General features: G+C 41.4%; 1 protein-coding gene across 1 annotated transcript; it reads left to right on the top strand.

Moving 5' to 3' along the window:
- Positions 1–6,074: 6,074 nt before the first annotated feature.
- Positions 6,075–13,684, top strand: LOC117043522 (cytochrome c oxidase subunit 7A2, mitochondrial). Its single transcript, XM_033143256.1, has 4 exons — positions 6,075–6,218; positions 7,783–7,872; positions 12,215–12,299; positions 13,449–13,684. The coding sequence occupies exons 1-4, from the start codon at positions 6,201–6,203 to the stop codon at positions 13,505–13,507; spliced, it is 252 nt and encodes an 83-aa protein (XP_032999147.1). The 5' UTR covers positions 6,075–6,200; the 3' UTR covers positions 13,508–13,684.
- Positions 13,685–15,349: the final 1,665 nt, after the last annotated feature.

Genomic DNA, 15,349 nt, shown 5'->3' with positions numbered 1-15,349 from the left:
TCCTTTAGCAGAAGTGTCTCAGTTTTGGGTGGCAGTCATGAAAACTTTCAAGAGCACTTGAAAAGGGATAATGCAAAAAACTCATCCAACGCCTTTGATCCTTTTGGGAACCAGAAAAATACAGGACGTTAAGTGCGGAAATAATTCTTTAGAAGGATTTTAAAAGCTGAGATCACTCACAGTTGGAGGCACAGTAAAATTCATTTCCTAGAAAACCAAGTGACTCAAAAATGAATATGCCGGCAGTTGTGTTAGTTTACACTACTTCTTTCCTTAAATACACACACTTCCTTGCCAAATTGAATCTTGCATACATCTGACTTGTATGTTTGCTATAATGTGCAAATTGAATGCCAGATTTGCTGTAAATACTTGGCAGTGGCTGCCTATGAACTTTATTGTCTAGAACATGCATTCCAATTACTGTAGGGATTTAATATGAATTAGTTTAATCTGAACCAGTAGAACTAAAACACCCTTGAATTCAGTTGATTTAGATCACATTATGAAAAATTATCTGAGGCTTTACACATTTTAACTAGAGGGGGTTTCCCTGTTCCAAACTCAACACTCCTAAATGAGATACCTACTTTATTTATTTAAACATTTGCTACTTGCCCATCAACCATCTCCTCAACATTGTTTACCCTTCACCCATTAAAAACATTTAACAATTCAAAGTTAGAACAGTGAGATCAATACAAATTACCACTTAAAAATCAATGCAAACAGCATAATTCCTTCTAAAAATGAGTTTTAAAAACAGCTGACAATTGGTTTATTTTAGCCCTTGGAACAAACACAGTCCTAAAAAGCCTGGGAAAATGAAAAGGTCATCTGGCACTGCAGATAATTTGGTGTAGGCATTAGACAAACCTTGCTAGTGAGAGCATTCCATAACTGGGGCAGCTACCACCAAAAAGGGTATCTTCTTGGTAGACACCTGCCTCAACTCATTTGATGGGAGAGGCTGGAGAAGGGCCTCTGGTAAAGATCTGAAGGTCCAGAGAGGTATGTATGAAAGACAATCCTTCAGAAAATCTGACTCTTAAGCTGTATCTCAGATCTGTTCCCCTTGAAACCAGTGATGTAAACAGCATATCTACCCAGTTTGCACCAGTTTACCCCAGTGCCTTATAACTTGTCGTGTTAATATAATCTCAGCTTCAGTGTTGGATCATGCCCAGCTCCAGCGATCCATTTTTGTACCTGTCAAAATCTGTAGCTGTCTCAAACATCCCTACGGAAAAGCTACTGGCTGGCTTAACCCAGTAATAATAGCATTGGCAAAGCTCACCTGGGGTACCTCGGTAGAGCAGGAGATGCTTAATCTCAGGGTCGTTGGTTTGAGTCCCACATTGGGCAAAAAGATTCCTGTGTTGTTGGGGGGATGGACTAGATGATCCTTATGGTCCCTTCCTACTCTACAGTTCCAGAAAGGCAAATTCTGAGACATATTATACATAAAGTACCTTGGAATATATATTGATCAAGAGCTTTTTGGCTCTAGAACAAGGCTGTAAGATAAACTGCTAAATTTGGCAATGAAAAACCTCATTGGAACAAATTTGCCAGCAGCTGACTTTCCTATTTCATGTTGACTACATATGACTAGAGCCACCTCCTGAGAGTTATTCCTAGTTAAAGCTGAGAAGGGTTAGGGTTCTTTTGCTGTCACCTGACCAACAAGAAGAGGGCTTGGTTAAACAGGTACGGTGATTTGGCATCTGTGTCTCCATGACTGGTGTACTTTGTCACCTGCTTCCTGTTTAACCACATGCCACTGTTAAAGCAGATTTAACTTGGTTATCCAGTTAGTCTTTTATAGAGCAGAATTACTGTGTGTTGCACAATCAGGATATTGTTCTTGTCACAGAAATATTGCTCAGCAGTTAGTCAGATGATTTCTTTCCAAATTCCCTGCTATCCAGCATTTAATCTTGCACCAATGCAAAGCACTGCTGTTCATGGCAGGTAACTGCAGAATAATACTGACTTCTTTCTGAGTCTTGTGTTTGCTTCACATATGGGGAAGAAAAAACCTATAAGACAATCCAGAAACCAACTTCCAGTAACTCCGTTGCAGACTATGGGCTTAACACTTCAGCTCGGAAGTCTGTTGGTGTTGTGGCACCGGTGTCTTTAAAGCAGCAAATTACATAAAAGCTGCCATTGTAATTTGTTGTACCTTCCGTAGAAAAGATGAATAACAAGTTCCCTGCTCTAGTTTTAATAGAGACTGAGGGTAAGAAGAAGAAGAGAAGAAGAGTTTGGATTTGATATCCCGCTTTTCACTACCCGAAGGAGTCTCAAAGCGGCTAACATTCTCCTTTCCCTTCCTTCCCCACAACAAACACTCTGTGAGGTGAGTGGGGCTGAGAGACATCAAAGAAGTGTGACTAGCCCAAGGTCACCCAGCAGCTGCATGTGGAGGAGTGTAGACACGAACCCGGTATTTAACCCCAGTAAAAGGATCATATCATCTGTTTTGTTTTCTCACAGTTAATGGTAGTGTAATGTCACAACATTCAAAATGTATTTCAAGTTGTGTTAGTAATGATGCTTGTTAACAGTCATTAGGGACAATTTGTCATGCAAATAACTAGTAGAAAGTTCCAGGAAACTATGCTGTTGTAAGGCCTCTTCTTTGAGCATTGCCGAACTAAAATTAAACAGCAACCAACCTTGCCAAACTTGTATGATGACAAAGATATAACAAACAACAGCTCTGATTATATGGGTCCAACATAGTGGTGGCTGCCTCTTTTCTTCAACCCACTACAGCCTCCCCACTTTCTCCCCCTCAGGCTCAGGAGAGACAATCCTAAATAAGCGAGTAAGTAAGTAAGTAAGTAAGTAAGTAAATAAGTAAATAAGTAAATAAGTAAATAAGTAAATAAATAAGTAAGTAAGTAAGTAAGTAAGTAAGTAAGTAAGTAAGTAAGGATTTGGACATTCTTCCAAGGAGTGAGTTAAAGTGAGAGTTGCACCTACTCACACAAATATGGATCTAAGCCCTCATGTTCCAAGTCTACCTAATAATGCAACTTAAACTTGCCTAGGAATTATTGCTGGATAGAAGTACCTTAGTGCAAAACAGAGTTGGTTTCAGGGAGCCCTTGGCATGGTGCTACCAATGGGCCCCAATACATAACCCTTCCAACGTGACTCCACTTACCTTCTGACATGATAGCAGTGGCAACTTGCTGCCCTCTTTTGTAGGCAATTTAGTGATAGGTGCACATCAGTGTTGCTTTTGAATAGGAGCCAAGTATGTATCTCATCTGTGGTGGCTGCCCACTGTTTTAATTTAATATACAGGTAAAACTCAAAAAATTAGAATATCGTGGAAAAGTCCATTTATGTAAGCAATTGTTTTCATTAGCTACTGCAGATAGACTCATGACATGCAAAGCGAGATATGTCAAACCTTTATTTGTTATAATTGTGATGATCATGGCATACAGCTGATGAAAACCCCAAAGTTGAAATTGTTAATTTGGGGTTCTCATCAACTGTAACCCATAATCATCACAATTATAACAAATAAAGGCTTAACATATCTCGCTTTGCATGTCATGAGTCTATCTCATATATTAGTTTCACCTTTTAAGTTGAATTACGATATTCTAGTTTTTCGAGTTTCACCTGTATATGTGAAATGGGGCATTGCATTTTGAATCATTTAAAATGGCAGCCAACCACTGCCCTTGGTGCCAAGTTTGGGGTCCTCAGGCAGCGCCAAACCACGGGCACAAGGTCAGGTGCAAAAGTAACACTCTTCTGAAGACTGAGAGCTGGTCAGTTGTTGCCTCTATTAGTAGGCCATTTGGAAAGAAGCTAGAACAAGGAAACACTTTTATCTAAAGTTCCATACAAGAAATTGCTCAAACTAAGTCAAACAATGTCATTCTTCTAGGCTAGAAGAGACTGTGACCCTCCAAATCAGGGGTCGACAAACTTACCAGGCCTTGGGCCGGTTCCTCCAGCACCGATCACACGGCGGGCCGGAGGGTGGGGGATCGTGCGCCCATACGCGTGTGCACACGCTATTTCTGGCGCACTTCCGGGTTGGCGGAGCACCGAAAATAACTTGTGCACGTGTGCACAGGCCTCCTCAGACCTGGAAGTGCACTGGAAATGACGCATGCGCATGCACACAAGCTATTTCCGGTGCTCCGCCAACCCGGAAGTGGGTAGCTGCACCGGTAAGTGCAGGCAGCGGGAGCGGGGGTTGCTATGGACTGGATAACTGAGTCTCTCGGGCCGTATCCACGGGCCTTAGTTTGGGGACCCCTGCTCCAGATGTTGAATTTCAACTCCCATCTGTCCCAGTCAGCATGGCAAATGGTCAGGGGACGATAGGTGCTGGAGTCTTTAGCGTGCTAGTCTTCTTTGTTAAAGCCAGCTGCAGCAAAATCTCAATTATTGGTTTTTGTACTTTGGTTATTTTACACTTTCATTTTTAGTGCCCTTGTTTATTGTTTTTTATTTATCCTTTATTGTTAACTGCCCAGACCCCATTGTAAGGTGGGTGACGTACAGATTATAAATAGGAAACAACAGTTTCCCAATTGCAGGAAGGTTGCTAGTTCCCCTTCACCGTCCTAGGCTGTAGGATTCCACAAATCAAATAAGGATGGGTCCAGTTACAGGTGGGTAGCCGTGTTGGTCTGCCATAGTCAAAACAAAATCGAAAATTCTTTCTAGTAGCACCTTAGAGACCAACTGAGTTTGTTCCTGGTATGAGCTTTCGTGTGCATGCACACTTCTTCAGATACCAAATAAGGATGGAAAGTTATGTGACTGGTGTGGGCAATGGCGTAAGTGCAAAAATAGAATAAAGGGTTGCTAACAATTACTGAGATAATGTGAAGTGCCTCAAACACTCAAAGCACAACTTCCCTCTCTGGTTGCTTATTGAAAAACACTCTGGGCTTAGAAATTTTCCAGTGAGGGTGCATTGGAAATATCCAGTAGTCTGAAGTGGAAGTTCTGCGTGTTCAAAGTCCTCTTCTTCGGAGCAATCGCCTGCATCTGAACCAGCCAGTTACCTGCTTGGTTTGCCTGAAGTAATCTCCCTGTAGCTGAACCTGTGGCAGGCCAGAAGAATTTCACAATTTGTCCCTAAACTGCAAATTATCCAGCTGAATTCTGCCCAAAGTGGGAGTCTGAGTACTATGCCGCCGATCAGTTTATTTTATTAAGAAAATGCCCCTCCACCTCCTTCTCGGGCCCTTCTTGCACCCTTAAAAGTTGGCCGCCATGCAGGAAATCAGCAGAGGAAGCAGCAGCGGCAGTTACAAAGCAAGACCTTCGCCTCGTCAGTTTCCAGCAGTCAAGCGGCGATTGCGGGTGGGGATGCTGCGGAAGGTTTAAGGGGCGGTGGCCGTTTTCTTGCATTTATGGGAATTATAAACAGCCCTTGAAAGGTTGCATCTTCTGTGCAGTGTTTTTAAAAGCAAAGCAAATCCTCTTTAACAAACGTTAAATACACCCACCCATTCCTATAAAACAGCTACTGTACTCAAGAGGGGAAAGGGGGGGGGGCAATGCCATTTTCTGGCCAGGTCCTGAAGAAGAAGGGACTGGGAGGGGAGGAGAGTTGGGCCGGCATCTTTTTACAGTTAAACCTCACCCTTCTCTTCAAAAGCGCCTCCTTCCCGGTTTCGGGAAGACTTGGCTGCCCTGCCCAGGGATGCGCTTAGGAGCCGGGTTAATCAAGCAAGGTGGCGGAACACTGCACTTCACCCGCCAGCCCGCTTGTGGCGCTCTAGCTTTCCTTCTGGTTCCCGACTCCGTAGCCTATGAGGAAGTCCCGCTCTCTCTCTCTCTCTCCCTCCCTCTCTCACTGACAGGGGGGTTCATAGACTTTACAAATAGAGACGGCACCCATCCTGCTTATATATGATACTTCCGATCTCAAACTGATCTCTCTTTCGCTGCTATGGAGATAAAAAAAGAAAGAAAGAATATTAAACCATAAAGGTGCCTACGGCTAGAACGACTGGAACGGCGGCTTGCTGATTAAAACCGGAAGCTTGCTCTTTGGATGCGCGCGCCGGTCGCCATTGTCGCCTAGGGATTGTGACGTCAGGCAGCATCGAGCGGCGTCTCGTTTCCTGTTTCCGGTGCCCTTGTTCGTGCGTTGAAGGCGACGGCGTAGACGAGGAGGAAGGTGAAGAGGAAGAGCTGCCAAGATGCTTCGGAACCTTTTGGTATGGCTGGAGGAGGAGGAGGGTCTGGCTTGTGACTCTGGTGGCATTTACTGTTGGGAAAGTAGCCGCGGAAGCAGCGAAATAGACAAGTGAAAGGAGACCCCTTTTATTGCATTTCCTGCGGTTGTGAAATCCTTTTTTCAACTTCCATGCAGTGTTAAAAGCAAAAATAAAAATAAAAACACAGCGTAGCAAATATGCAGCAAAAGTGAACTGCGCACCCTCAGCAATTCCCACAAAACCAGCTATGATAAAATAGTATTTTTGTTTGTCGAAATGGCTGCTTAAAACTAAACTAAGCCTTTTAAAAAAGAAACCATACTTGTGTTAAGGTTTGGGGGGGCGGGGTGGTCATATTGTGACTGGTTTGGGCCTGGCCTTGTAAATGGTCAGGGGGCGGGATCTGGAAAACCTCTTTTAAGAAGGCTGGGGAGGGTGCCATGAAGGATGGGTTGAAGGGGAAATTTGCTAATATCAGGTTTTGGAAGTCTGCCCAATTTGGGACAGTTATTTTCTCCACTGTAGCCTTCGCACATTAATGGAGGAGAGGGCATCTGGAGAGGCATTGGTGGGCTAAGGTAGCTTCCAGGAGGAGATGAGGCATTTTATTTCCATGGCTCTTCCTTAAGTTCACATATTGGGATCCAAGCCAATGTATTTTACTTTATATTTTCATTGGTTGGTAATGTTTGCCATGTCAAAGCCCATTAATTTTCAAAGATAGGTGTAGGCCTATGATCTCCCTTTTTAGTGGTTTGGGTATTGTTCACTTGGTGCACCAACTTCCTTTTTACACGGTGCAGATTAAGAAGGGGAAATTGGGTTGGGAAAAGCAGGATTTCAACAAAGTAGCTGTTAGCCTTTGGCAGGAACAACAGGTTTTTTGTTGGTATCTTAAAGAGGCATGTGACACAAACTTGTGTGCCTTTCCTCAGATTTATGTAGATTTATTTTCAGTTGGTAGAAATGTGGGGTGAAACAGTGGGGCCTAATGGCCATGCAATGCAAGAGGCACCAATGGTCAGCACAGGTCAAATATATACAATAGCTCTAATCACAAAACATGGTTAAGCATTATGTATGCAAGCCCTTGAACAATACACTTCCCACATCCAGCACTGACATGAGATCAAACGCATCCTTTCATTCTTAACTAACTGCAGTTTGGTAGGTTCAAAACAAAAATTATAGTGTTAAGTATGGCTTATTAAAACTAGCTAGGGTATCTGAAGAAGTGTGCATGCACACGAAAGCTCATACCAAGAACAAACTCAGTTGGTCTCTAAGGTGCTACTGGAAAGAATTTTCTATTTTGTTTTAGCTAGGGTTGTTAGCCATAGTTTGAAGTAGGCTTGCTTCAATATCTAACACTAACATTTTTGTTTCACAGAAAACTGATTATCATTCTGTGTACACTAGTGTGGTCACTAACTACATTTGGTCTAAACCACTAGTGTTTAGCTTGACTTGCTTCCCAAGTAATTGTGCATATGAGTGCACGCTTAAAAAAAGTACTACTTCTAATAATAATTGAAAAAGAAATACTTTTTTGTTTGTTTTGCAGACTCTTCGGCACATTTCTCAGAAATCCATAAGCACTGTCTCCCGCAGGCAGATTGCAAACAAGGTTCCGGAATTACAGAAACATTTCCAGGTATGGTTGCATGCATACTTTGAGAACAAATGTCAATAATGTCAATGTAATGTGTATATATATATATATATATAAGATTGTTCTTTGTATGATGAATATACTTTACTTAGCAGCACTAATGGCATTTAGTATCCAAGCCATCTTTCTTGGTTTGATCTTTTAAGACCACACAGTCTGATTGCTGTGTGATAGCTGCTTATTTTCTCAGTAGTGCTAAATTATCTGAAATCCAATAGCATGCTTGTATGAATGAATTTATGCTTATGAATGCAATTAAGTTGCATGTGAAAGATACAGCAATAGCTGTTGAAGACAAATCAGAATTTTAGCTTCTGGGAGGATCTGGAAAAAATAGGCAATGTCCTACCTGGCTAGCAAATTGTAACTAGTTAGTAAATATTCTATGTGGTGCTGGGTATTATAAGTTAGAACCCAAGGCTGAACTTTTTTCTGTGTTCTATAGACAGCTGTACTAACAGTCTTTGATCATTCTCAGTTGTCATGCTAAACAGTACAGGGTAGAGGTGGGGAACCTGCAGCCCTCCAGATGGCATGACAGATGGTCAGGGTGGGCGGGAATCTGGATGGCTACAGATTTCTATCCCTAATGTAAGAGGACACTGCTGCTTGCTATGAGTAAAAAATGTGCTGTAATATTTTTACTTTATAGTTTGTTTTGTCATCTAGGTAGCCTGATTCATGACTTGGTTTTTCCTAAGTTGTGATTTCACCTGTGTTGTCCTTAACGCTAATAATCAAATACTTGACATAAAATAGTTTTTCTTGGCCCCCTCCCCCCTGCATCCCAAGCCATGCCCACTAAAGCATCTGCCCATGAAGAGCATCTTAAGTTGAGTAGTCCAAAATGGGACATCTTCTCAAAAGTGGTGGGTACATAGTGTTGGCATTTGACTAGTCAAAAATTGGTCAATAATTTTAAAGGAATAAGTTATTTGATCACCACCCCCCCCCTAAACAGTAAAACCCTAGCAAAGCATTATGCTAATTACAAAAAAGTATTTTCCTTCTTTGTTTTATTCTAGAAGAGTTCAGAGTCTAGTCCCTCTCTCGGTCTTTGCAAAATAACAGCAAATTTCACACCGAAGGTCTTCTCCCTTGGCATGTGAAATGTGGCTAAACTTTTGCAGAAGAGTGGTTTGCCTTGATAAAACTGGCTCTTCCTTTCCTGTGTGGCCATTGTGGAATCTGCTGGCTGGTTTCTTTACTTGCTCCCTGAGGGTGGCAGTGGCCACACAGACTTTGCACTGCCTGAAAAGTGGCCTTGGGCAAGGTGGCTGGTGGTCATTTATTATTATTATTATTATTTTTAAAAAAATAAATTATTTTTATTAAAGTTTCCAACTTAACAATTCAATCAAATCATATTAAATATACCAAATTATACATATACAAATCATATAATCCAAATATTCTGCCATATTATAATTTATTTTGGGGGGCTCCCCATGCTTCAAGTTTTGGAAGGCTCATCATTATCTCAATTCCACTGTATGTCATATTCTTTCCGATGTTCTCCAGTTCTATCTGTTGTTATCCTTCATTCTTTTACAGTCTCTGAGTTCTTCCCACAAGCAATTTAAAATGAATAATATGTTTCTGTGTGGATTTTATATCAGTCTGATTCTCTTCCATCTCCTCACAACCTGTATTTCTGCCGAGTCAATCCAAAAGTCCTTTCGTTATTTGCAGCCGCCATCTTATCCATCAAAACTAAACGTCCTGCTCATTATTTTTCCTGGGCCAGTACCTCAGATCTTAGCCTTTCCAGGGGAGGTTTAATCACATAAAAAAGAGAAAATATATAATCACATAATTCCCTCCCCCTATGACTAGCATTCTTTGGTCCGGTTTCAACTTTCAATATGGTGAATTTCCAATTTTTAACTGCGACACTCCGGGAAGCCATCCAAAATTTATAACGAACAGTTAATGAGATCTTTCATCTGTCCATATCAACAAATTGAAGAATCTTTTATCTTCTTCCAAGCCATTCACAAATCCAATGTCTTAGTTATATAACGTTTTTATTTCCACACAGTTTATAACTCTTAAAACCATATTATACCCACAGTTTTCCAAGTTTCTATTCTCGCTTACTATACGTAGTAAGGCAGTTTTTCTGGGGTTTTTTTTTTTGCCAATAATATAATGAATCAAAGTATAATAGAAAAAGTAAAAGCTCACCCCCTTTCATTTCTGCTGTCCGATGTTATGCTTTCTCCGTCCTTTTTTTAGCTCCTCAGTGGCTGATTTATTTAGCAGATTAAAATCTCCTTCCTCGCTTGAAGCGTGTCCAAAACTTAACTCCAATTTTTTAATCTTAAGTAATGGAACTTGAGTCACTCATAAGATACAGCGTTGGGGAGGTCCGAGCTCTCTTGGGGGCTTTCTATCCAGTGCCCCCCATCTCCTCCTCCTTTCCGAATTTGGAGCTGGGTTATTGGGCAACTGCAGATGAGGCAGCATCTTCCCGTACCCCGGGAAGATTTTGGGAGGCTGATTACTCCCTTCTCAGCCTCTAATTACCCCGTGGGAGCTGGAGCTAGATGGAATTTCAGCCATATTCCTCGGCGGCTCAAGCAGAAGTCAAGGCAGGTGGTCATTTAACTGAGAGGGAGAAAGTTGGTCTCTAATCTTGCTGGCTGATCTGTGTGTTCACCGGAAAATTAGAACCACAAGTAAGTAGTGTCACCATTGTCTATGAAATGATGTCTTCCATGACCCTTTAAGGCAATATATGGCAGTGTGCATACATGCCTTCGTCCACAGTGCTGACATTCAATGCACCACTGCTGTCCTGTGCTACAGTGCTCAGATTCACTGCACTATGTAGGTTGCTGACTTATCCTTATTGATTCTAGCTAATTGCTTACCCTAATTTAGGATTATGTATGCACATGCTTTGTGTTTCCTCTTTACTGTTGTGCTCCCATTTACAGATGCCAGCAGTTAAGCAAATGGCCAGAGAACCAGGACATGTTGCTTAACTGGGAAGGAAGAGGACAAAAATTATTTAGAGAGAATACATGTGGTACCTGCTCCTAAAATTTATTCAGTAGATTTATATCCTGTTTTCTGATTTGAGTTCTTAAAACAGTTAATAGCATTTATGAAACACAACAGACACACCTAAACCTACATGCTCACAAAACAACCAGCCCAATTGAAGCAGGAGTCAGCACCAAATATTTTCCACTAGCAGATGGTATCCATTGTCCTTGAGGTGGGGAGGGGACAGTTTGACTGGAGCATACCCTCATAGTGGCTGAATGAGATATCTGTGAGTGACCCAAGCTCTGATAAGGGTTGAGGAGGGAACAGTTCCTTGCTTCCACAGTTGCTGGTTGATTAACCAGTTCTGCACTCGGTATATTGCCACTTACATAAGGGCATTCTTGACCTCTTGGAAAGTTTGATAATATTTGACTAGGGTCAATAAAAATAACATTGTAACTAGTCAGTTTAATGGTGTCCCAATACACTCTAAATTTAGGCTGCAGTCCTGTGTATGCATGCTTGGGACTTAAGTTTTATTGATCTTGGTGGGATGTTTATGTAAACAAGCATAGGAATGGGCTGCAAATAGGCTGCTCATTAGAGCTAGTTGATTTATTGTTCCACTCCTTGCATTTCCTCTCCGGATGCTTCCTTGCAGCTCATCTTAGCCTGCCTGTCCTGAGGAAGTATTGTCTCTCTCCCCACCCCCGGAAATATTTAGGGTATAAGGCTTGTCCTTAGGAGAATACGGATGTGGGGGTTCCCCCTCCAGTGTCCCCCCTCTTCTGCTTTCCGCCTCCACTCCACCCCATCCAGGAATCAACACGAGGTTTGGCTGCTTCTTCCTCCCCACCTCTCTCTGTCTAGGTAGCAGTTGCCAAGACCTTAGCCCATTTGCTTCACATGGTTCTATCCTTATTTCAGACATCGTGATATATTGGTATATTGTGATGTTGAGCTGGTGATATACTATGATGCTGAAAACCGGTTATCGCCCATCCCTACTGCTCATATGACATATATAGCTGAACAGGAGAGTCTCTTTTTACAGTATATGGTAGCATGCTTTCAACAGAGGGCTGTTTCAGTATTGGTGAACTTTCAGTATCAGGTTAATGTTCTGAATTACAGTATTTAGCCTTAAATAACTGGCAACGATGCAGGAAATAAACCTTTTGTACTTTTTGCCTGGACTTGAGGGAACAGAGCAGGATTTAGCTTTCTAACATTGTAACTCTAGCAGAATAGGTTTCAATTTTAAAAAATAAAGCCTAGAAGAGATGAGTCTTAACACATGAATTCTGCATTTTGTCATTGATATTAGGAAGATAATGGCATTCCAGTGTACCTAAAAGGTGGAACAATGGATGCAATCCTGTATCGAACCACCATGATCCTTTCCGTTTTTGGTAAGACTTTTAACAGAGAAGCAGCAATCATAGATGTCTCTGCTTATGTGTTCATATTTCTAAGAGAGAAAGTACCCCCCCCCCCTGCATAAATCTAAAACAGGAACTTGGGGACTTGGAAATTCTCTGCTGTATGTTACTGTGTTATTAAAAACATGCTTAGGAAAACCTATATAAAAGCACAAGAGAGACCAGACTGCTGTTTGTGAATATGCTCCTCATTATTTTCCCTTCTTTCTCTTGTGGACATCACTTGAGTCTAGAAGAGCTCTGTCTTAAAGGAACCCAGATCCCCACTCTGTTCAGTAGGCAAATTTGGATGAGAGTTTACATTCAAGCTTGCAGGTTTTCCTATGCCACTTTCCCATAATGCCTACTTTACTTACCGGTAGCTATTTGGCTGAGTGGGTTTCCTGACACCTTTGAGAATGCACTCTTTACAATAATTTGTTGGGAACATTTTTAAAGCCCAAAAGCATGAGGCAGAAACTTCTGAATGGAAGCTCAAGTTAAAATTCAGCAGCCAGGAAAATGATGGAGAACCTGTGCCCCTCCCTATGTTGTTGGACTACAGCTTCAGTAATCATTGACCTTGGCCAGAACTGATGGGGCCTAGAATACAATGATATATGGAGAGCTGCAGGTTCCCTATCCCTGTATTGGGAACAGCATGCTGGAAGCACTTTAATTTACCAGAATTTCTGAATGCTCAAGAATTTAAGATGGCAATTTTTATCATAATACTTACAGCTTTTTTTTAGAGTTTTGCCTGATGATGATGATGATGATGATGATGATTTATTTGTCCGGCTAAATGCTGGGGTTGAAGACACTCCTTCAGGTATATAGGGCCAATGTCATTTAGGGCTTTAAAGGTCAGCAGCAACACTTTGAATTGTGCTTAGAAATGTCATAATCCTCCCTTTATATACTTACCGGTAATTGGTCAGTTGATATAAAAGGAATGGGAAAACGGGCTCCTTTTAGCCTGAAGAAACTTAACACATATTGTGTCATTTTCTGTCAGTCTAATAAGACTAGAGCAAAAGAGTTGCATGGATACTTTTTAAAAAAGAGAGCTTGTGCTAATAAATTGCTTGATCTGCATTTGTGCTTGATCTGACCTAATGTTGTGTGTCTTCCCTCCAGGAACAGGCTATCTCCTTTATGTGCTCTTCAATGCAGCAATGCCCAAGAAAAACAATTGACCCCAGTTTACAGGATGCATCTTGGAGTAACACCTCTCCACACCATTCCAAAACACTCTTCAGGGACCTGTTTTGTCCTTGTCATAAATGATGTCTGTGTTGGGGATCAATATTTATTGAGTTGAAATGTTCTATGCTGTGACCAATAAAGTAGTTTTACATTCCTGTGTGCTCGAATCTGTTGAAAGTTTATTTGCTGAATTTAATGTGTTTTTTGTGAAGCCTACAGAAATAATAGGCTCAAATTGGAATTTGTAGGGCTTGCTAATTTGCCATCCTTTTTGTCTTCAGGATAAAAGATAGCTAAATATGGATTAGGTAAATGTCATACTATAATCAGAAGCACACAGTCTTAATATTATGGAACAAAATTCTAATTCATCTCTTATAGCTTTTCACATCTCAGCCAATTGAAGTTTATTTCACCAATAAGCACTCGCTTATTTCCCTAAGCACTCGCGCTATGATGTGATTTGCACAAAGCAATGCCCAAGCTAAGCACTTGGATTCTGTCAGGGGTCTTCCTACAGACCATTACTTTTGCAATGAAAGGTGGTCTATATAAATTATTTCTAATCACGCTGTGAGCCAATTTTGAGGCAATATGCAAGCTAGCCATATGTGCCTTTAATCAGAAGTCTTGCTATGTTCAGTGAGCCTTACTCTCGAGTAAGGGTCCTGCAGGAACTATGCAATGCTTATTAACTGCCTTTAGAAGAGCATGGAAGCTACAGAGTTAGTAGGATGAAGCTACCTTCCCTGTGTCACAATCAACTGAAGTATCCACATGATGTCACTGTTGAATTTCTGTTTCAATACCGTTCCTCTAAATACATTTTCTTAAACCATTTAAAGTTATTAAATGATACAGTCATGTTTAAAGGTCCTGTTTTCTCACCTGCAATGGGACCGTGACAAATAATGTTTTCTAATAAACTATAAAATTGGGTAATTGTTGTGAAGCCTAATTGAGAAAATGTTTTCTGTATTCGTCTGTTGTTCCAGCTGCTTTAATAGTGCTGTTAATATTTTCCTTCATGTGTGACATATATGAGAGAATGGGTTTCACCTGCATAACTCCTACTGAGTCAGATACCTGAAATTATGCTCAGACACACCACTGGCCGTGAAAACAGACAGTACATAAATAATTGTTGTGGTGAGACTCCTTTATGACTCAGACGACAGTCTCCTGTGCTATACATCATTTCGTGTGTATGCTTGTACACAGTTTTCTAGAAAGTCTCTTGCTTTTGTTAAGCTAGTCTGGTTTTTTTTTCTTTTGCAGAGGACAGAGGAGAGAGAGTCTAATGCATGAGCACTTCAAATTGTAGATGCCTTGTGCGGTCGAGGGCCATGGGGAGAAGAATGACTTGAATCCAGGCTTAGAACTCAGTCCTGTTCATATCTGTTCAGAAGTAGGTCCTCTGGAATTCAACGGGGCTTACTCCCAGCTAAGACGTTTGCAGCCTTAGTCATACAATACAGCAGAGCCACAAAAACCAATGTGATTTAAATCATTGTCTAAGGCAACACCGCTTACCTGAGAGCATAGGAACCAACTCCTAGGGGCCGAGGTCTTTTCAGCCCCCATTAATAAAATATTTGAGGGGGCTTTCCACCCCCCCCCCCACAAAGTTGATGAGTATTGTCATTCAAATGGTGTCCATGCACCATATTGTGTGAGCAATTACACAGGGTGGAGCTTACTTCCCCCACCCCACCCCATGCAAGTTGGCACCCGTGCCTGAGAGGAGGTTCCCTTGCATGCAATTGAACTTATTTCTTACTAGATACAGTTAGGGTTGTGCTGTAACTTAAGTCCCATTGATTTCAAGTAGG

The sequence above is a fragment of the Lacerta agilis genome, chromosome 3 (assembly GCF_009819535.1).
Source record: "Lacerta agilis isolate rLacAgi1 chromosome 3, rLacAgi1.pri, whole genome shotgun sequence".
NCBI lineage: Eukaryota > Metazoa > Chordata > Lepidosauria > Squamata > Lacertidae > Lacerta > Lacerta agilis.
The sequence above is the reverse complement of the archived record's forward strand: the minus strand, read 5'-3'. Positions and strand labels throughout refer to the sequence as shown.

Coding starts and splice junctions, on each gene's coding strand:
- LOC117043522 (XM_033143256.1), top strand. Junction 7,873..12,214: donor AATTACAGAAACATTTCCAG/GTATGGTTGCAT, acceptor CATTGATATTAG/GAAGATAATGGCATTCCAGT. Junction 12,300..13,448: donor CATGATCCTTTCCGTTTTTG/GTAAGACTTTTA, acceptor TCTTCCCTCCAG/GAACAGGCTATCTCCTTTAT.